At 42.1% G+C, this 22,088-nt stretch overlaps 2 protein-coding genes across 2 annotated transcripts; both read right to left on the reverse strand.

The window, feature by feature from the left end:
- Positions 1 to 718: 718 nt before the first annotated feature.
- Positions 719 to 14,828, reverse strand: gda (guanine deaminase). The gene is made up of 14 exons (XM_053421020.1): positions 14,567 to 14,828; positions 13,894 to 13,982; positions 12,826 to 12,997; positions 12,465 to 12,552; positions 7,552 to 7,657; positions 6,218 to 6,245; positions 6,017 to 6,124; positions 5,596 to 5,703; positions 4,916 to 5,013; positions 4,612 to 4,679; positions 3,675 to 3,821; positions 3,406 to 3,524; positions 3,262 to 3,289; positions 719 to 2,333 (listed from the first exon to the last, which is right to left on the reverse strand). Exons 1-14 carry the CDS (start codon positions 14,693 to 14,695, stop codon positions 2,260 to 2,262), a joined length of 1,362 nt encoding a protein of 453 aa, XP_053276995.1. The 5' UTR covers positions 14,696 to 14,828; the 3' UTR covers positions 719 to 2,259.
- A 3,941-nt stretch (positions 14,829 to 18,769) lies between these two features.
- c4h9orf85 (chromosome 4 C9orf85 homolog) lies at positions 18,770 to 21,845 on the reverse strand. The gene is made up of 4 exons (XM_053421868.1): positions 21,639 to 21,845; positions 21,397 to 21,503; positions 21,170 to 21,283; positions 18,770 to 19,606 (listed from the first exon to the last, which is right to left on the reverse strand). Exons 1-4 carry the CDS (start codon positions 21,738 to 21,740, stop codon positions 19,381 to 19,383), a joined length of 549 nt encoding a protein of 182 aa, XP_053277843.1. The 5' UTR covers positions 21,741 to 21,845; the 3' UTR covers positions 18,770 to 19,380.
- Between the last annotated feature and the right edge of the window lie 243 nt (positions 21,846 to 22,088).

The following is a 22,088-nucleotide window of genomic DNA, read 5'->3' on the forward strand; positions in this document are numbered from 1 at the left end:
TGATAAGTTAATAAAAAAGTTAGGGGAAGCAAGCTAACTGATGGAACGGGGTTACTTGAAATTGACGGATCAGCGCCTCCGTGGACGGCACTGATCTGGTTGATGACATGAAAGAAAAAAATGATTCATGACTTGAAACCAATTTTCAGGCTATTCATCTTTTTTCTTTGTCTTATTGTTCTTTTGCAGATATCTGTATTGATAATAAATATCCATTCATCCATTATTTGTTGCATAATAATATTAATAATTTATTATTGCTCACTAGCCTGGTTAACTTTACATGTTATAGCTTCAAACTATCAAGGTTGGTTAAACATGGTAGATCTGGCCTGTAGGATTGCTGATCCACAAACAATTCTAAAATATATGACTGTTGAAACTGTTCATGGCTTCTTTAGCACTAGAGGTAAGTGAGAGGAGATTTCTTGTTCTATTAACATGACCCCCGCAGTGCACACACTCTCCAATGGTCTAGTTGAAGAAGAGGAGTAGGGCCCTTGGGGTCAGCAGGACGTGAGTATAGCCATCTTCCCTGTCTGAGCTGTCTCCCCCAGATGGTGAAGATGGACTATTAGCGGAGCTGCTCTGATAGTCGTCTGGAGGGGTCCGTGGGCATTTTGTTCATCCATATATATCATTCCTTGGTCATTGATCAGTAGCTGCTGGGTACTATACTGCAGAATTAATACAAAAAACTGCATACAAAACAAAAAAGTAGACTTGTTGGTATTCTTTATTTCAACCCCCCATGATGTGACGCATGAAGATAATCTTTAACATATACAATTTGCAGATCTGTCTCAGTAATATTTTCTGATAATAAAATAATTAGTGATATTTCAGTAAAAAAAAGGAAACTTGTATTAAATACATCCTCATTTATCAAGACAAAAACATACTCAGCAGTGTGTGCATTTCATTTCCCTTGATTTCCTGACAATTATAAGACAGTGAGGAATATAAATATTAATTGTATTTAATATGGGTGGTCCTTAAAATCATCTCAGTGGTGTAATTCATCTTGAGATTTGGAATAATGAAATTCTCAGACTGGAGTTGCCATTTAGTCTTTATAATAGTAAGCTCTGCAGAGTTTACACAACAAGCACGGGTGCTCAAAATGGAATAACTGGCCGCAGGTTCACAAAAGCCAGAACTTATACAAAGAGGCTTTACATAACACAAAATATGAAAAAAAAAGACATGCCAGAACTAATACAAAGAGGTGCTTCATAAAACGTAATATGAAAAAAGATATGAAATCCTCCTTTGTGTCTATCTGCTGTGTCCGCTGTAGCAAACTCGCTGGTTGCCAAGGTCACAGCAGTGAGACACCTAGTCAGGGGATTTCCACAACCTTAGACACTGGTCAGAGGAATTTTCCATAACAGTTGTTAAACCATTAGAATTAATATGTAAATATAACGTTAGTATAAAAAACTATAGTTGTGACGCTCACAATAACAAACCAGGCTCGTTTCTCTTTTCCCTAAGGTCAACTCAGGATGTAGATATGACCAAATCAGAAATGTGTTAAATGTTAGATACGATTCTAGTTTCAGTTCATGCACGGAGCAGACCGACAAATCGTAAAGTGACAACGGGCGCAGCAAATAACACAATCTAGTACTGTGTCTTTTTAAACACTCGTGGATGCATTTGACTGGAGTGTGCAGTGAAAAAACAACTGAATCAGCTCTGACATTTCAAATCAAGGCAATCCCAGTTATATAATAATACATTTTCTAGCTACACTAGAATGAAAATGGGACCATGAACCCACAGGAAGTAATCATTGCAGTCTATATTAGTCCAACGCTAATATCACTTAGTTAGTTAGTTTCTTCACTTTATTCAATCAATGAATCAGTGAAATATGTAGTTGTTTATACTCTACACAGGCTTAAATCCCCATTAGTTTGATCTTTGTCAGTTATAATGTGTCTATGTAAAAAGTGTTAGTGTACAATGGTGTTAACATAAACAAAGAGAACCTAAAAATGTATTTCATTATGCAAAAATGAGCAACTAACTAACTATCTCTTTAATAACTAACAGTAAAAGTGCACTTGATAAATCCCTTATTCCCTGTTTCCTTTTTGACTTATTCGTCTTTACAGATAAAATACAAAGTACACCAGTTTGCATCCATATGTAGTTTCAGTTGATCGTGCCTTTGCTGCATACAGTATATCACAACTTTCAGAGTGTCTTAAGCTGCGAGACAGATTGAAATGTGCAGAGAATCCAAAAGCTTTACTCCACTGGCTCTGTGAAAGGTACCACCATCCTCCCGGCCACAAACACCTCCACTATGTTACGGTCGTCACCTAGAACAGAAGAACAACACAGATGCATTTACAATCGAATTTGAAATAGTCTTCCTCATCTACAAAGCTCTTAATGACATGGTGCCATCATTCCTTAAGGAGCCCATAGTACCGTATCACCCCACTAGAGCACTGCACTCCCAGAATTCAGGCTTACTTGTCGTCGGAGCCAGAGCCTTCAGATGTCAAGCTCCTCTCCTGTGGAATCATCTCCTAGTTTTAGTTTTGGAGGCAGACACCCTCTCTACTTTTAAGAGTTGGTTTAAACCCTTTCTGTATGATAAAGCCTTTAGTAACAGCTGGCTCAGGACAGCCTTGGACCAGTTATGCTGCTATAGGCCTGTGTCAGGGACATAAGACACATGGAGCTTCTGTTTTTCTTTCCTCCTCTCCCTCTTAACCACATTAATTTCTCATCAATACATGCTACTGACTTGACTTATTTACCAGAGTCCTTGTACTTTATCGTTTGCAGATCCAGGATCACTGTAGCCTCCACATTGTGAATCATGGTGGCAGGTGATTGTGGATTATGACGACAACTAGATTGCTTAGATGTCAAATTCATCTTTGTCAGACTTTTAATTTTTCAGAAATACTTTGCGTATTGATACACCTCTCCATTTATAGTAGACTCTTCTTCTTTTCTCATGAATACTATAGATATTATTATTATGTTGATGTGCTCTGTTACAGGCTACATCTATTGCACTTAAGTCTGTGGCCTGGCAGAGATCTCCTTCACTTGCAGCTCTCCCCTAAGTTTGTGCATTTCAATTTTTTTGTTGTAGTTTTACCTCACTCTAGCTGAGGGTTAAAGGCCGGAGGATATCACAACTTGTTAAGTCCTATGAGGCAACATGTGATTTGTGAACATGGGCTACACAAATAAATTGACTAGGAAAGGCAAACTGAAATGGACACTCACCCAAATTCAAGAACTTTTCCAACAGAATCTGAAAGTAAAATGAAGATAAAGTAGTCTGAAACTGGATGTTTTTTTGCTTTTATAAATCTGTACGTGAATGTGTTGGTTTCTGTAGAGCGATGAAGAAGGTGCTCATCCACCAACCTTTGGCTCTTCACACTGGATCAGGTCGATAGGTGCACCAGGAGCAGCTACGTTCACCCTAAGGGCATCGAAATCTTTGCCAACCTCAAAATTCCCTGTTTGGTCATCTAAGGACAAGGCTGTAGACGAAACACACATTCAAATACACTGTTGTACTCTCTCTGCACTTCTGTCAAATTGCAATCAGCCATCATCAACAAAAACATCATGTTCTGAAAGTGACTGGTATTTTGATTCTGCTGAGACACTTGGCGTGTTATGTGTGTTACCTTGGCTGCCGCCTAGTGTGGCCAGTCTGAACACCTCCTCAAAGGTGAGTGTGTTGTACTCCGGGTCCTGGATGGTCAAGACTTTGGATGTGTCCAAGGTTCTCCTCACAGCATCCAGCATAGAGGCTGAGTACCCCCCCGCCACGTCTGATGTAGGACCACAAACACAGGTGGGTCACATGAATATAGGCACATATAAAGACACAAACACAGACTTGTGAATGCCTGTGGGAATATGAAGACAATACTTTTTGGGGAATATTAAAAAAAACAGAATGTGCATTTTCAAATTTCAGATGTGCAGGTTTCAACAAACTAAAGTTAAGACTTTCACCGAATTCCTTAGAATTTCCCGTAACTGAAGATAAAGGGAAGTAGTCTAGTAGAGAATAACCCTAAAAATGCTATGTTTTGCCTCAAAGCAGAGAGAGAGTCCTTCATCCTCCCAAGAGGCAGGCAGAGGGAACTGTGATACATTCTGATCAGGGTGATGCTTATAGACTAATATGAGTTCCACATTGATTATGTTTGTAGTATCTACGGTAGCATTACACAAATGTTGACACAACTGAGACCTACCCAAGCATAATCTAATACCTACTTAAACGTAATATTCAAAAAGTATTTAAAACCTAAAATGTCAATGATTGAATTGACCCCACAGAAACCCTGAACTCAGATGTTAAGATTTACTCAAAGATGGATGATAAAACCAGCTAAATGAAAAGTGATCAGCTGACCAGGGTGTCAGACTCATCAGCTGACTGAACTCCCCACGTCAGTAAAACAACCAGACTTCTGTAAAACCAGATGATGCTATCATGTGATGCTCACACGCATGCTTGTGTGTGCAGAGCAGAGGAGTTGAAGCGGGTCAAAAGTTTGTTAAAAAGCAGCATGGCACTTGAAAATGTGCAAAAAGTGAATCTTTTCCCACCTGTTCCCAGCCCCAGCTTGACTTTGTGGTTCAGGACGTTGCGGACATCTAACAAACCACTGCACAATCTGGAAAGCGAGAGAGAGAGAGAGAGAGAGAGAGAGAGAGAGAGAGAGAGAGAGAGATTTATAGAGAGAGAGATGACTAATACAATGATCCATAAAGCGTCCTCTGTATAACATATTTTCATTTAGGCATTCGTGATAATTCCTCACACTTTTAAAGTGCTATTTTACTGTTAAATCTGTGTTATATCAATCATCATGGGCATAGGTCAAGTCTAGAGAAACACCCGGATACTTACGCAATGTTGGAATTGGGGCAGTGAGACACAGAGGCTCCCGTCTCTCTGAATAGATCCAACTCTTTATCACTGAGGTAGCAGCCATGGGCCATCACTGTCTGTGAATCAATCCCGTTACAAATAAAATCAACCCTGTTCAGCAGTTAAATGGGACATATTATGAAAATTCCACTTTTGTAGTGCTTCTACACGTTAATCTGGGTATCTGGCGTGTCTACCGTCCGTAAAACCTCTGGAAAAAAACTACTCCCGTGATTTGTTGTGGTTCCTCTATGTCAGAAACGATACGCTAGAGTGCGTCGAATGGGATTACGACCGAAATAAACGTCAAAGTCACACCATGCCCATGTAGGGAGTCTCGCTACAAGGCCTTGGACGAGTGAGCTAACGCTACCTGTCAGACATTTAAGTGGCCTGATAAACAAGGGACCCCCGGGACACCTCTAAACGTTGACGTGTTTGATGTTACAGACATTTCATTAAAACCCGAAGGAATCATATCAACTGTGGTAAAAGGGGCATAATATGTCCCCTTTAAGCATTCATACAGTTTCTATTTTGCACAGAAATGTGTGTGTGCTTTTGTGTGTGTGTGTGTGTGTGTGTGTGTGTGTGTGTGTGCGTGTGTCTGTGTGTGCGTGTGTGTGTGTCTGTGTGTGCAGGCAGTGATGTGTTCTCACTTTGTCTGTGAGCAGGTTGTGTCTGTGATAGACGTCCGTGTACGACTCTGATTCAGGAAACAGCTCCTTTACAAGGTTCACCTCCTCAACGTTTTCACTGATATGACTCTGTCAAACATAAAAGTACATTTATTGATCACAAAAATGTTTTTGTTGGATCTATCTAAATATTCTTCACTTGCATACAATATCTCTTAAGTACAAATTCAACACCATAAAGCTGTAGGATCTACATGGAGCCTGAGGCACTGAGGTGACAGGATGAACTCAATCCGGATGCTTTTCTGAAAGTATGTTCTTCAAGTGTAAGTCTGTTTTTTATGTCATTGCTCAAAACCCCCACAGGTCCAAACAATAAACCGTCTCCATGGCAACAGTCCCCAGTGGACACGGCCTGGTTCGGTTGCCACAGTGAGCTCACCTGAATGTGCAGGTTGTTGTTCTTAGCGATCGCTCCCAGCTGTCCGAGCAAGGCTCCCGTGCAGGATAGTGCAAAGCGAGGAGTCACTATCGGCTTCACAAGGGGGTACTGGGAGGGGAGAATAGAAGAATGTAATGCAGACCTGTGATCGTTTTACTTGCGGTGTTGAATTGTCCTGGTTATCTTAATTTAAAACCTTACCTTTTTGTTTAAAAGCTCTGCAATGAACCTTGAGGGAACAAAACAACGATTACAAATAGGTCGTCAGAGACTCTCTGTGATGAGCATATCTGTATTGTAGAGGTAATACTAGGAGGTGTCAATAGGAAGAGGATAGGAATTAAAACATTAAGACCACTCTAATTTCGGTCTTATGCCACTCAGACGCCCTGAAACCATGGAATTCATTCTGATGCTCCCCATTCAGAGAAACTTGATGAATTCCCACTAGATTGTCTCTTATTTATTCGGACATTGTGGCTGTTATTGAGCATCACAGCGTATATCTGTGGCATATCTGTGTCTGTAACATATTGTAAACAAAAAACTGCCTCATCATAAAGCTGTTTTTAGACAAACAAATTCTGTGTTTAAAACAACTGGAATTTTCCAGTACAAGGATGTAACATATAAATTCTGCTGTCGAGTTGAGGGTTTTTTGTTTATACACATCGACACCGGTATCGGGCTTAATTGACAAAAGATCTCAAATCACGTCTTTCTATGTTGACATCTTTAGATTTAGATATTTTGTTCAATTTCTTGACGTTTGCATGTTTTCAAGCCTTGCTACGGTAAACGTTCTGGAAAATGTCCCGCTGTGTTCTCACATGGGCTCACGCTGACATTTCACCAGGGGGCTGGCAGGAAAAGTTTCAAAAAATCTCAGCAGCAAAGTAGTGCTCTTATAAACAGCACATCGCCAAATCTTCAGGATATTGTCCAGACAGGCGCTGACTGATGGTCACAGTTATTAAAGGACACACTGAGAAGGATTCATCTCGGTCAGCAAGGTCTGAAAGCGCCTCTCAGCTGAGGCACTTTGATACAGCGCTGGGTCAATGTTTGTTCCCAGCATGCATTCAAGAAGAGATCGACAAAGACAAAGAGATTTGCAGAGTTTATATACTGCAGCTCTCTGGGGTAGCACACACTACACGTGAGACGTAGCTCATGAGGAATTACAGCCATGTTTCTTTCCTTCCATGTATGTAGCACGCATGGAAAGTATTCAGCCTCTGTACAGAGAACATCCTGAGGTATGCATGTCTATTGACCGTGACCGTTCTTGACTCGAACCGATACAAGAGATGTGTAACCTTAGAGCGTGTGTAAAAACATAAGGACCAAGAAAAGAAAATGAAAGCTAAATCTCAATAACACTAAATTGAGTCAGACTAAGGTTATTGCCCGCAGAGAAATTCTGTTCCTAAACATCTGCATCTGTTTCTGATGCTGTTGTTAATTTTACAGCTTGAGCCGACACGTATATTTGATCTGGCCTTCCACAGTGGAGTAGGGTTGCATAAACCCACCGAGAGGTTTCCTCCTGCGACTCCTGGATGGTCTCTTTGTAGTGTTTCACACCCTCGTTCCTGTCCATGCACACCTTACCCACCAAGGCACGCTGTCCAAAGTCATCTGCAGGAAAAATAAGGATGATTGAGATCACTCTGAGTTAAAAAAATACAATCGCGCAACGTGTCACAGCTTTTTTCACTCTAGACGTATTGAGCAAGAAAATACGACTTGCTTCACCTAACATCATGACCATGATAACATGATCAAAACATGTGAACTAAGTATCTGAGAGATGTTTGATATACAAGGTCCCATTTCTATTGCTCCATTTTATTTTTATTTATTTGACTGTTTTAATGTTGTTCTTTTTGTGACGCTCAGTCATTTATGTTTATGGTTTTCTATTTCCTGTTTTATTTTGTAGCCCCGCTGTCACTGTCTTGTTTCAGCTTCTCACTTCCTGTCGTTAATTGTCTTCTCAATCCTCATGTGTTTCACCTGGTGTAATTGCCCCGGCCTTCCGGCTTTGTATTTAAGCCTCTGTTTCCCTTTGTCTGGTGTCGGGTTGTACTAGTTGTTTTCTCCCCACGTCGTGAGAAATGGTTTGTTTGTTCCAGCGATTTCGACCAGCTTCTCCTGCTTCCTCGTTCCTTGTTCTCAGTGCGCCTTGTCGCCAGTGTTACTTTTGTTAGTGTTCTTGTTTTGTTTTTGTCTTGTTAAAAGCGTTTTTGTATATTAAATCCCCTTTTGTTATAACCTCTGAATCTTGGGTCCATCTCCTCCTTCAAACCGTAACAGAACAACCCGACCAAACTATGGACCCAGCAGAGGTTAGTTTTTTTAGTTGTCTTTTCTCAAACCCTTTTGAGGGAACCCGCCTGGCTTTTGGTGGACCCCGCAGCCTTCAACAGAGGTCTGCAGTTGGTGGCGGAGGTCGGAGCAGTAACCCCGCATCTTTAAGGCCAGCTCGCAGGCGCCACCCTCCAGCCCCATCCGTAGTCCTGTACGCTGGAAGCGACAGGGTTTTTTGGGGACCCCGCAACCTCAAGGGGTTTCCTCTGGCTGATTGCGGACGTGAGAGAGGGGGGATCCACAGCCGAAGCAGGGACCAGCATGCTCACAGGGACCAGCCACCTACAGTCCCGACTGGGTCGCAGTCTCCAGCTCCACGCCGGAGGCTCCCAGCTGATGTCTCTCGTTCACCGACGTCAGTGGTCCTCGCAGCGGCGTCTGCTGCAGCACCGGCTCCAGTCCCAGCTCCACGCCGGAGGCTTCCAGCTGATGTCTCTCGTTCTCCGACGTCAGTGGTCCTCACAGCGGCGTCTACTCCAGCACCTGCTCCGGTCCCAGCTCCACGCCGGAGGCTTCCAGCTGATGTCTCTCGTTCTCTGACGTCAGTGGTCCTCACAGCGGCGTCTGCTCCAGCATCGGCTCCAGTCCCTGCTCCGCGCCGGAGGCTCTCGGTGGACGTCCTCTGTTTTTCGGCGTCGGAGATCCTCGCGGTGCCAGCTCCGCACCCTGCTCCCGTGCCTGGTCCGCGCCGGAGGCTCTCGGCTGACTTCCTCTGTGTTTCGGCGTCGGAGATCCTCGCGGTGCCAGCTCCGCACCCTGCTCCCGTGCCTGCTCCGCGCCGGAGGCTCTCGGCTGACGTCCTCTGTGTTTCGGCGTCGGAGATCCTCGCGGTGCCAGCTCCGCACCCAGCTCCTGTGCCTGCTCCGCGCCGGAGGCTCTCTGCTGACGTCCTCTGTGTTTCGGCGTCGGAGATCCTCGCGGTGCCAGCTCTGCACCCAGCTTCGGTCCCTGCTCCTGTGCCTGCTCCGCGCCGGAGGCTCTCGGCTGACGTCCTCTGTGTTTCGGCGTCGGAGATCCTCGCTGTGCCGGCTCCGCACACAGCACCTGTGCCTGCTCCGCGCCGGAGGCTCTCGGCAGACGTCCCCTGTGTTTCGGCGTCGGAGATCCTCCCGGTGCCAGCTCCAGTTCTTGCCCCACGTCCAGGGTTGAGGTCGGAGCTCTTGCCCTCTACCCCTGACTGGTCTTCGGTCCACCTGCCCGTGGAGCCCCCGTGCTGGGCTCTGGACCGCCCTCCTGAGCCTCAGAACTCTGTCCCGGAGCGGCCAAGGCGCCGCCCTCCTGGGGAGCTCCCGTGTTTGGCTCCTGACCGGCCTCCAGGTCGTCCAGCGGAGCCTCAGAACTCTGTCCCGGAGCGGCCAAGGCACCGCCCTCCTGAGGAGCTCCCGTGTTTGGCTCCTGACCGGCCTCCAGGTCGTCCAGCGGAGCCCTTGAACTCTGTCCCGGAGCGGCCAAGGCGCCGCCCTCCTGAGGAGCTCCCGTGTTTGGCTCCTGACCGTCGTCCAGCGGAGCCCTTGAACTCTGTCCCTGAGCGGCCACGGCACCGCCCCCAAGAGCCTCAGAACTCTGCTCTTGTGCGGCCACGGCGCCGTCCTCCCGAGCCTCTGCGCTCAGCCCCGAAGCGGCCACGGAGCCGTCGGGTTGAGACTATGTACTTTGTCCCGGGCCGTCCTCCTGAGGAGCCCCCGTGTTGCGTTCCTGTCCGGCCTCGGGGCCGTCCACCTGAGACATTATGCCAGGTTCCGAAGCGGCCACGGAGCCGTCGGTCCGAGAACCTGGGCACGTCCCGGAGTCCCTCCTCCGGTTCCCCCCTCCTCCCTCCCGATTCGGTGCTCGTTATGGACCATCTGGGATCCGGTCCTTGAGGGGGGGGTACTGTGACGCTCAGTCATTTATGTTTATGGTTTTCTATTTCCTGTTTTATTTTGTAGCCCCGCTGTCACTGTCTTGTTTCAGCTTCTCACTTCCTGTCGTTAATTGTCTTCTCAATCCTTATGTGTTTCACCTGGTGTAATTGCCCCGGCTTTCCTGCTTTGTATTTAAGCCTCTGTTTCCCTTTGTCTGGTGTCGGGTTGTACTAGTTGTTTTCTCCCCACGTAGTGAGAAATGGTTTGTTTGTTCCAGCGGTTTCGACCTGCTTCCTCGTTCCTTGTTCTCAGTGCGCCTTGTCGCCAGTGTTACTTTTGTTAGTGTTCTTGTTTTGTTTTTGTCTTGTTAAAGACGTTTTTGTATATTAAATCCCCTTTTGTTATAACCTCTGCATCTTGGGTCCATCTCCTCCTTCAAACCGTAACACTTTTCTGTATGATCAGTTTTTTTCTGATTAAAACACACAAGCAACTGGTCTTGAGTGCTATGTCAACCTAATCAATAATCTTTATAAGGTCCCATCAATTAAATCCTTTGTTCAGTTTTGTCCTTGTATGAGTATAATCAACAATCCTTTGCTAAATGCAGATCAATAACACATGTACATCATGTGTCTTGTGTGTACTTCAGAGTTCTCATATCAGTGTGTATCATTATAATACATTTATTTGTATAGCACTTATCTCAGCAAGGTTACAAAGTGCTTCACAAAAAAAAAAACACTGAATCATAGTGTATTGTTCAGTCCTTCCACAAATACTCTTATTAAATCTCTTTCGGTGTGACATACTGAATATATAAGGCTACGCACACAAAAGAGATGTGACTTGAATATAATCACATATACACACACGTATGATCATTGAATTGCAACAGTCCTCTGCGAAATGCAACAGCTGCTCAGAACAGGACAAAGGTGGGGGTTCAATGAACCTGGTTACACAAAAGGACTACGTAAACCTGCCAGTGCTCAGTATGGTTGTCATTATGGAGAAGTGAGGATATTTTTGTTAATCCTCGCAACAGCTATCAAAGGGTTACGACTTCCTTTTAGGGTCAGAATTAGGTTAGAATTAGGATTTGGGAAAAAACTCAGGTTTAGGTTTATTTTAGGTGAAAAGCACAGGTGTCTGAACGAGCACTCCGAGGGGCACAGGAGATTGTGGGTGTTTAAAAAACATTTGTGGAGTCCCTACAGTTACAGCTGGGTTAGGAATAGTTTTCGGGTTCAGCATTAAGTTGGGATGATTAGGGTAAGGGTGTAGGGAATGCACTATGCCAATGAGTGTCCTCACTAGAAGTACAAGAGTCTATATCTGTGTGTGTGTGTGTGTGTGCATCTTCTATAGTTATAAGGGGCAATTTTGGTTAAATACCATAACTGTGGGGACATTTGGACATTGGGATGCCATTTTGGCTGGTCCTCACAACAAAGTCTTATTCGAGGGTTAAGACTTGGTTTTAGATTTAGGTTAGGTTTTAGGGTTAGGCATTATGTTGTGATGGTTAACGTGAGGATAAGGGTCTAAGAAATTAGATGTGTGTGTATGCGTATGTCTACGTGCATGCCTGTGTGTGTGTTTGCGTGTGTCTGTTCAATGTTGCATAACCTCACATGATAAGGAACAAGGCATAAAGGTGAACAAAATAAGTGATCATACAGGACCCACAACCTCTGTCCGGCACATTGTCATTTCAGCTCTGCTTATAACACCACATGTCCAGCTTTAACACTTGGAAAATGACAAAGGTCCTGATATAACATGTACTGTGGAGAAACTGACATATGTAGAAAACGATGTGCTCGGTTTGACAGGCTTATATCACGTTTTTTTTTTCCAAGGGACATCTCTCTTTATGTATAGACCGAAAAAACTCAGGCTTTTGCTCCAAGTTGATCATTTTAAACTACGAGCTGGATATTTTGATGTATTTAAGCCTTTACCAGCATCATGTCACCTGAATGGTTTCACAACACGAATCAACATTTCAGTCCAAAGTCCACGTCACAGATAGAAAACACTCCGAAGAAGATTTAGGTCAAAATGTGTGTGTTTGTGTGTGTGTGTGTGTGTGTGTGTGTGTGTGAGAGAGAGAGAGAGAGTGTGTGTGTGTGTGTGTGTGTGTGTGTGTGTGTATGTGTGTGTGTGTGTGTGTATGTGTGTGTGTGTGTGTGTGTTTATGTGTGTGTGTGTGTTTGATGTCTTACTTGCAATCTGACCCAGCAGAAGTGAGGCGTCGCTGTGTATGGTAGCAAAGTAACATGCAGTGGTTGTTCCGTTTCTCAAGGTCCTTTTCTGTAATGAGCAGGAATCATATTACAGGTTAAAGGTTTAAATTCCTTTAATTATTTTTACATTGTTATGTCACTGAGTTGGTCACACCCTCGTCAACTCAGGGGTTAGCGTCTAATTGTCAAAGAAACCGCTTTGACCTTTTTCCCACAGCACAGGTTGACAGCCCCTTTGGCAATACCATAATTATTGCATTATGCCACTAGCAAGGCTCTGTTTGGGTTTACTGTGTGGCTTTAATTCACATGGATTATTTCATGAAACCAGGAAACTCACCACTACTCGGGTGTAGACCCGGTTGGCAAAGTCCAAATCCTTGAAGCGGGACTCCACAGGGAAGGTGTAGGTATTGAGCCACTGCAGCAGGGGCAGGTCCAGGGCCGTACCTGCGTAGCTGTACTGGGATGCATGGATGTGGGTGTCCACCATTCCTGGCATGAAGAATTCACTGCAGTGGAGCAAGCATGGAAATTGTTTAATGATTTTGCTTTTATGTCCTATGCAATAAACAACCTTCATATGGGGGAATGATCCACGTTCATCTTTGGAACTCAAGTGGTGAAGCAAATTCATTTCTCTTGCTAAACACTTTGACTGTCATCACCCACTGGAACAACCGCCCTTCAGCACCAGGCAGAGAATGTTCTAAAATGTGCACCAGGAGCACAAACATCTGAAGGATGCACTTAAATCCTGCGGATACCAAAACTGGACCTTTGTGATAATGGCAGCAGGCTTTATGAAGAACACCATCCCTTCGGGTCGGGCAGGTTTAACATGTGCATATGTCTGGAGCCTCAATCTTCAACAAGCATCACATTCCTGTGTTTTTCACACCCATGCAGGAACACCCTGAGACAAAAACTGGTTCATGCAAACCATCACACACCCACAAAACCGCAAGTGTGCAGTCCAAAGCAGTGAGGGATTCACAGACTTGTGTAACAGTGAAAATATCCAACATTACATAAACCTATGGCTCAACAATGAAAGTTCAACCCCCTTAGGTCATGACTCAGTAATTTACATACACCTGATGGATGAGTGGGACTTATTTAAATGACCGCAATGTATACAGAGGACCACTGAATCCAACAGACAGCATCACTAACCGACCAGGGGACATCCTTGAAGATGACGCCACGGAGCTTCAACAGCAGCTCTCCATCAGTCAGTCTGGGCTGAAGAAGCCTCTTGGATGAGAGGTGAAATTTTGAGTCCAAATGTCCTCACTATCTGTCAAGTCTAAGTGCTATACTCTCCAACTGCCTGAGGTCATTGCATAATAATTGCTGTGAAACACAAGTGTGCTTCTCCAGTGATTAAATCCCTAATCATACTCACTGTTGTGTCAGTTGCGTCACCTCAGAGGGACTGAATCCAAACGCCTGAGCAAGCTTGTGCAGATCGACACCTGTTCCAATGAATGCGATCTGAAGGTTGAATGGAAAGAAGCCAACAGTTACTGGAATCAAGCATAAGGACAAAAACCTGTTTGCAGACAACTATCCAGTAGCAGTGAGGCATTAAAACACCGGTCTACTTAATGGAGCATGTCAGCCTATACACCACTCTCTTGATGCTTCACTTCCTTTGCAGTCTTGATTGATTTGATTTCCATAATGTCCCCTACCATATATATAAATTATGTATTTTCCTTTGGTTTTTAATGATGTTTTATTGGTTTAAATCCCCTTTATTATAGCCTGGTTACAGAGGCTTTACTTCAGACTATCATTCATTTTTTTGTAAGTTTCAGAGCTTTTGGGATAAATTGTGAAAGCTGCTCAACGACAGCTCACTGTATAGGAGACAAAGTTTTAAGTAAGAGATCTCTGTCCGTCCAACTCAGCCGTCTGCCTACTCGTGTTTTTCACGCACAGACCGAATAGTCACAGTGAGTGAGCCAACAGATAACAGATATCAATAAAAAACCTACATACCAAGAGGTGACTGCGCGGCTTCTCTTATAATAATACGGATCATTTAATCAGATATTAAAAAAGACTGTAAAAACCTTTCCCTCCGCGTTCACTCCCAGGAGCGCGTCTTCCAGAATCTGCACGGCCGTTTTCTGCGTCGAGTGGATAAAGGTTCCCCTGAAGACGTGCGAGATTGCGGCGGTGGTTCTGTGAGCGTGCGCCATCCTTCCAGCAGATCAGCCCGAGTCCAGCAGTCGGTTACCTGCAGCGGCGGCAGCGCACGGGGGTTTTGAGCTTCGCTGAGCAGGACGCACGACTCCACCTGATTGCATCGACCATCCGCAGCCAATGAGGAGAAAGGGTGTCCGTGTGCGTGCGTGTTGAGAATACACTGGTCATTTTAGGTACAAATATTCCCCGGTCACAGATTTCCCAAGACTGAGAGGAGGCGGGTACAAGTTTTCTTTTACCGCAGATGCTGACGCGCAGGTGCCAGACGCGTTACATCGAGTTACCCTTTGAACTGTGGCTGTTCAGTTTTTATCACAGAGAGGTCAATCATGCAGGATTACCATGCTGCTCCTCTTGTGACAAGAAACTAAACAGCTCCCATGCGTTTATATGATCACATCTCTTCAGGTCAAATGAAGGGAACCTGCGCTCTGGCTGTCCAGAGCTCCTGCGTAAATGTATGTGGCCTAATGAAAGACCCCATTTTTAATATAAACAAACATGTCTGTGCATGGTAATCCATTCATTTCAGTTGTCATGTTAATGTCATGGTATCCAGGAAATGAATGAAAGTTCAGTATGTCCGCAGGTTTGCAGAGTCACTCCAGATCCATATAAAATTAATTAATTAATCAAATAATAAAGGACCTTTCAATCTTAAGCACAAGGTTTGTTTCCTCCAGAATACGAACATTTCAACACTTTCTTACTCTCTGCAAATTTTGGTAAGAATTTGAGCATGTTAAAGCCCTCCAAAAGCTAATTCATTTCCTACTCTTCTCCATCTGCATGCTGAAGTTTCCTTGGCAAGATAATGAATCCCTAAAATTGACTGGACATCAATCACCTATTAATTGAACAATATCTTACACTCTTTAAATCTAAAAACAAAAATAAATAAAAAAGAAGGAAAACAAATAATTACAAAAATTAAATTGAATTAAAAATAATTAAATAAAATGAATCCTGCTCAGGATGTGCACAGTCCGCTTCTCCACTCACCACTTTCAAATTTTCTGCTAATTTTGGTCAGAATTTGAGCAAAAGCCAATTTAATTGCATGAAAAATAATAATAATAATCCTAACAATTTCAATAAGGATTATTGAACCCAATAAGGATTATTGAAATTGCACTGACTGTCTGTCAGTGCCTGTCAGTGCTCGCGCCCTAATAATAATAAATTGTTATTTCTTTCTTTCTCACTGTCTCTTATTATTTATTTCGTTATCCCTTTCTTATGTATCTAAACTAAAAAAATTGAGTGGCCGTCTTTGAAGACAACACCTCTGTTGGTATGAAGATGTGATACACCTTCTCTGAATAAAAAGTTCTCTGTGTCCATGCATCTGTGAAAATCTATTTTGTGAATCTCATTTTTTAGTGAGTCTACTATGTCTATGAGTTTACACTGAGTCTACTCAGTGAGGGTCCCTGTCATCGTCACACGGGCATCTTTCTAATCCAGAGTTTCAATTTTCAAGGGGATCCTTATGTTTTTTAGTTGGGTTCCTGATAATTATCAAATTCCATTTTGGGTCGTCTACGAGAAGTCTATGAGTAGAAACCTTGATTGAGAACATTCTGTACCATGTTGAGTGGCAGCAGGGCGTCGAAAAATAAGCCTAAAATAAGTTACTTCTTCCTGAAAGTGGATTCGAATTTCACAATAACAAGGTCACACCCCAGTAATTTCCCTGTACATACCAGCTTGTTCCTCTTTGTTGTAATGCAGTTTACATATATGTTGTGAATATTGTAGTTCAACATGTTGTTTGACACCTTTCCCTTATATTAAGCATGTGACAGCACTTGACAGTATGGTATATTCTATGCAGCCGAGAGGTCGAGGTTGTTGTTGAAGTTGTTGATGATTGAGGAAGGACTCTGAGGACCCAGTACTTTCAATATAACAAAGTTTATTACAAGAAATTACAGGTCGGGACGGACATCTAGATACCCGGATATACACAAGCCAAAAGTGAAATCTGACTTGCAGGGGTCGAATGCACATTTACAGTTAGGTCCATAAATATTTGGACATTGACAACATTTTCATAATTTTGGCTCTGTACACCACCACAATGGATTTTGAATAAACAATAAAGGATGTACTTTAAGTGCAGACTTTCAGCTTTAATTTGAGGGTATTTACATCCAAATCAGATGAACGGTGTAGGAATTACAACACATTTTATATGTGGCACCCCCTTTTTAAAGTCAAAATCAAGCACAGCACATCAGCAGTAGTCTGGAGAAATACGTCAGTTTAATGGTGTGATAAAAATAAAATATAAAAGCTAAAATACAATCACAGCCAAGTCCATTTCCTTTTTTTTTTAAAGCTAACAGATGTGCGTTTCTTTACCCTACGATTTACCCTATACCTATAAACTAACCATTTCTCCTTGATTTTTATTTCATATAATTCATGTTATATATTTTTTGTCTTTGTTCACTTCTCAAAAAATATATTTCCAACCAAACACTATCCTCCAAAGGGAATCGTATTTAAAGAAACAACAGGTCAGTGTGTTTAGGAACTGGATTAAGGAAAAAAGGGTGTGGTCTAATAGTTCAAGGATTGCAGTATGTCAAAGTAATAACTTCATTTATAATGCCCCTTGCATTCATAAATTAAATTTGCATTATTAAAAACTAAACTAAAGGGCTTCATAAAATAAAATAAAAGATCCAATTAGACAAATATTATGAATTGTAAATATGGAAGCAGAAAACAAATCATATAAGCCATCAGTTGATTTTCAGTTAATGTTGACTGAGCGTGTATGTCTAATGTAACAGGACATGGAATTCAGGAACACACTAAAGATCAACATCAGAGGGCCTAAGGGCTCTTGTTGAGTGAAAAACGATTACAATGTCCAAAATGTAACAAGAAGAAATTGCATTATCATGAAAAGCTTTGTACGTGAGGGAACAGATCTTAAAATCAACTGGAAAATAAATTAGCTGTCAGTATAGAGTGAGAGAAACAGCAGTGAAGTGCTGTCTTTTCCTCATATTTGAACTCGTTTTGATGAAGTTAAAAATTACCTTATTTGGTATGATTTTTCTACCAGGTGAAAAAATGCTCACTAAAATGTGCTTCAAAGTTCAAAGGACAGTCCAAAGTCACACAAAGAACTTTTACTTTAAATTTAGTGAGGTGACCAAAAATAATCTTTATGTCCTGGTGAGCTGTGTATCTGCTATGTCTTTGTTACATTTTAAAAGCACCATTGTTAAATGTGGTTACCATACGCAGACAAAATATTACAAACATCATTATACTGCAATACAATTCAGTAGCAGCAACCTAATACAGCAAACAGTAACCGCTGTGGTTCGTGTTACAAATAGCCCAATGAGGAACTACAATATAGAAAATCATGTCTTCTCAAATTCGTCAACCTCACATGACAAAAGACACTACTTTTAGATGACACCATATAGCTTGCACGCCAGACAGCATTTCTGTGTTACTACGGGTTATCCATGCTGTGACAGAGGGAGGAAGTGGGAAAGTGGCTGAGTTCTAAGTTACCGTTTTGTCCCATAAAGGTTTGATTAACTCTCTAGATTAACTCTCTGCTGTAGGTGATCTTTCAAGCTGATTATTGAGAGTTGAAACGATGAAGCAGTGAGTAAAGTCGGTTTGAATAAGTAGTAAAAGTTAATGTGAGGGAAGTCAACTGAATATTTGTTGTTCTATTTAATTAATTGTATTGTAGAGGGGAAAGGTAGAATCCCAATGGCAGAAATGACCTTATTTTGTGGTTAAAGACAAAATAAAATACTTGACTAATATCAATTCTAAGGCGATCCCCTCCTACTGGAATCCTGTCACAGTAAGACTCAATGCGCAAGTAAAGGTTACATGTGATTACATACTGAAGTAAAACAAACCAGTGTGTCTTGTTTGTAGTGATGGATAAAGTCCAACATTGAACGTCTTTAGTTAGAAACATGCTAAACGGAATGAGATTAGATTATGTATAGGACTCAAAAAAGGAATAAAAAAAAGAACAACACAAAAAGAGGAAGAAGAGGAGAAATGAACAAGTATTGGAGCAAATGTAAAGTTATTTATTCCAATGGAATAATATGGATGTAAACTGTTTAAATGAGTGAATTACACTGTCAATTATCATCACACACAGCTCAACTATAAACAAACATAATAATGATTATGACTTAATTTATTGAATTTCCTGTACAGGCTCCGATCAAGGCTGACCGACCTAATCCTGGGAACTCATCACTACGGTGATATTTTGAAGAGGAAGGAAGAAATTCAAGAAGACAGACATCGGATGAAGTCATCCTCTCCATAGCCAGCGATTGATCTGACTAATGATAAACCAGCGCTGGTGAATGTGAGGGCAGTGGTATCTCTTCCTTATCACTCTGGTCAAGCCGCCCTCGAGCTGAGCTGGCTACTCATTCCACAAGCCTGGTATTGACTTTATTACCTCAGTAAAAAAAAAAGTATATTTAACTGACTTTTCATTTGCACTTTTAGCCAGAACTCCAAAGTTAACCGAGCACTGGTGATGGAACTCAACGTAAAAAATAGCATTATTAGTTAATTTGAGTGTGGTCACAAACTTCACAATTATACTGTGATTAGGTAACTATTTTGGTGATAAAAAGTCCATGTGGAAACCTCTTGGTTTTTATTCTTTAAAATGGACTCTGGAAGCACCTGGCCGCGCAGCAGACCCTGTCTGTGGTTTCTTTCGACTCAAGTCAATGTCAAAGTCTTCATCATCCTCATCGTCAAGGTCACCAAGGTCATCATCATTATCATCGCTGTCCATGTCCTTCTTCCCTCGTTCACTTCCTTTCTCTGTCTGTTCACCATCTTCTTCTGTCTCTTCCTTGTCCAGATGGGAGTTTATTCTACACAGGAAGAGAAAATCTAAATGAGGCAGTGTCCAATGTTATCATGTTACTTGTGCTCTTACAGCAGAGAGAGGAATATATAAAATAATGATGTAAAGACTGAACCAAGTTGTCAAGAAGCAGTTGTAATGCATCTCTTGGTCCACCAGGCTGCAGTCTTGCACTAGAATTTACTACATGTGCTTGACGAATATAAAAAGATTTAATATATGAACATAAAATGTCATTTAATCCCGCCTCCACATGTAAGGCCAACCAAGCAGCCTTTCTTACAATTGTTTAGTTCATATATAAAGGGAGAGCATTTAATATAAATGGTTTCCTATGAGTCGCTGAAGGCAATGCTGGTATAAAAATAGAAGCAGATGTTTTTAATGACAACAATTAATGTATGGCCAGAAAACAAAATAAAATCAGACATTAATAATTTGTAGTAGAGATGTTCAAAAACCGATACCAACCACAGAAAAGCCTCATATGCAGCTGAAAATGCCGGGTACACAAATCTAGGTACCGATCCAATACCACCTCTTTAAAGAAGATTTTTTTTTTTTCCAGTCATGTTCATACCTTTATCTTTGCAAACAACTACTGCTATTTTGCACGCAGTCTCGCATTTATTCTCTTGTTCTTCGCTCTATGTGCAATGCCCTTTACATGCTGCTCTGACATTAATTTCCCAATTTGGTGCTTTAAATCAATAAAGGACATCTATCTATCTATCTAAATATGTAATTTTCTTTTCTGCTCCACAACAGCAGTGGTGCTGCACTGCTACCAGCAAGAACCGTTTTTAGAAGGTCAAAGTAGAAGGGATTTGTGCTGTGTAGTGTTGGCCAGCGTAGCAGCAACTTTTGAAAACTCCATTCAAACAACGCAATTAATTCAAATTGTCAAGAAAGACAGTCCCAAAGAAAGATAGAAAACTGAAAAACGTGTCAAGATCATTGTTCTGGACGACCAACCCATGGCTGTTGTTGAATTTGTGGGGTTTCTCCGTTTAATGGAAGATTTGAAACCATGGCACAGTTTGGCAGGTCTGTTGCAATGGTGTTTAACATTATTACTGTTAAAGATACAGACAATGTGTAATTTTCTAAATTGCAGCTGCATTTTAACAGTTTGTGTTTAATTGGATGATTTATTTTTCTTTGAAGTTGCTGCTGAACTGTTTTATAATGTTCCTGTACTGTTGCAGCTTGCAAGATCTATTATTCTATAAACTGTAGCTGCACTTTAACAGATATCTAAAAGAGGTCAGTTTTCCTGTGTATTCATGAGTCTCCTTTTTCAGATATGACAAAACTAGATAATAAAAATAAGTTCTATATAGTTCGTTCTCTGTATGCATTTCTTTTTCTATGGGTTTAACCTGAGCTAGGCCAAACAACAATGATAGTAATCGCCACTTCCATACCAAGCTAGTAACATACAACTGTTGATTTTGTGAAGCAGTTTGTAACTTGTTTAGATAAGTGCTTTACAAATAAAGCTATGATCATTATAATATCAGGAAGGGGAAATGGCATCAGATCATTCGATTTGTACGGGAATACTTACGGAACAACAATGTCCTCCTTCTTCCCACACTTGCAGCAGATCTCCAGCTCAAGAGAACAGGGCTTACAGAGGATGTGGTATGCATCCTTCACAGTCTTCTGAAAGCATTTGACACTGAGAGAAGACCACATGAAGAGGGGGCGTCAGCTCACATGTTTGGAGTCAGGATTTGACTTAAGTGACAGATACTTTTCGATATCATGTGTGCAATGATCCAGTACTCTCACCATTTCCGGGGCTGTGTCAGTGACTTGTATTTGCTGTACTTGACTTTCCACTCGAGAACCCCTTTGCAGTGTAGACACAGGCCATCGTGGATCTTTGAGTTTGCCACCTACAGCGAAGACATATATACAATCACAATACGGTAACGGTTAAAGCTATAAAAATGACAATCTGACAAATCTAATTTGACACAAGTCGTGAAAACTCATCGCTTCATCAACTCAGATCTTGAACGCTCACAAACCTTCACTTGAGCAGTCGCTCCGTACTTGTTGTTTTTGTAGGCAATGGCGTTCTGATGCTTCTGGGCTCGCGAACGAGACACGTTACCTTTCTGAGAACTCATCTTATTTCCCTCTTTTCAGTCGCACATGTTATTTTCAACAAATCCCACAACCTCAACACCATGCCGAAACACACACTGACCCGGAAGTAGTCCGAGTAGGTCCCTCCCCTCATAAAACGTCGAGGGAGTCGGTCTATGGTCGAAGCACGGATCCAGTTTTTCAAAAAAACGAAACAAATCAAGGAAATTCTGTTTGTTTCGTAGAATTACGTTAAAAGAATCCACATTTTTGTTTAATTTGATTTACAAACACTTTGTCACATGTCAATGACGTCACCTACCAGGACATTCGGGAGCTCCTCAATCGATGTTGATTGGACGGTGCTCCACAATGGTAACCTTTCATTG

Source organism: Pleuronectes platessa, chromosome 4, assembly GCF_947347685.1.
Source record: "Pleuronectes platessa chromosome 4, fPlePla1.1, whole genome shotgun sequence".
In the NCBI taxonomy this organism is placed as follows: Eukaryota; Metazoa; Chordata; class Actinopteri; order Pleuronectiformes; family Pleuronectidae; genus Pleuronectes; species Pleuronectes platessa.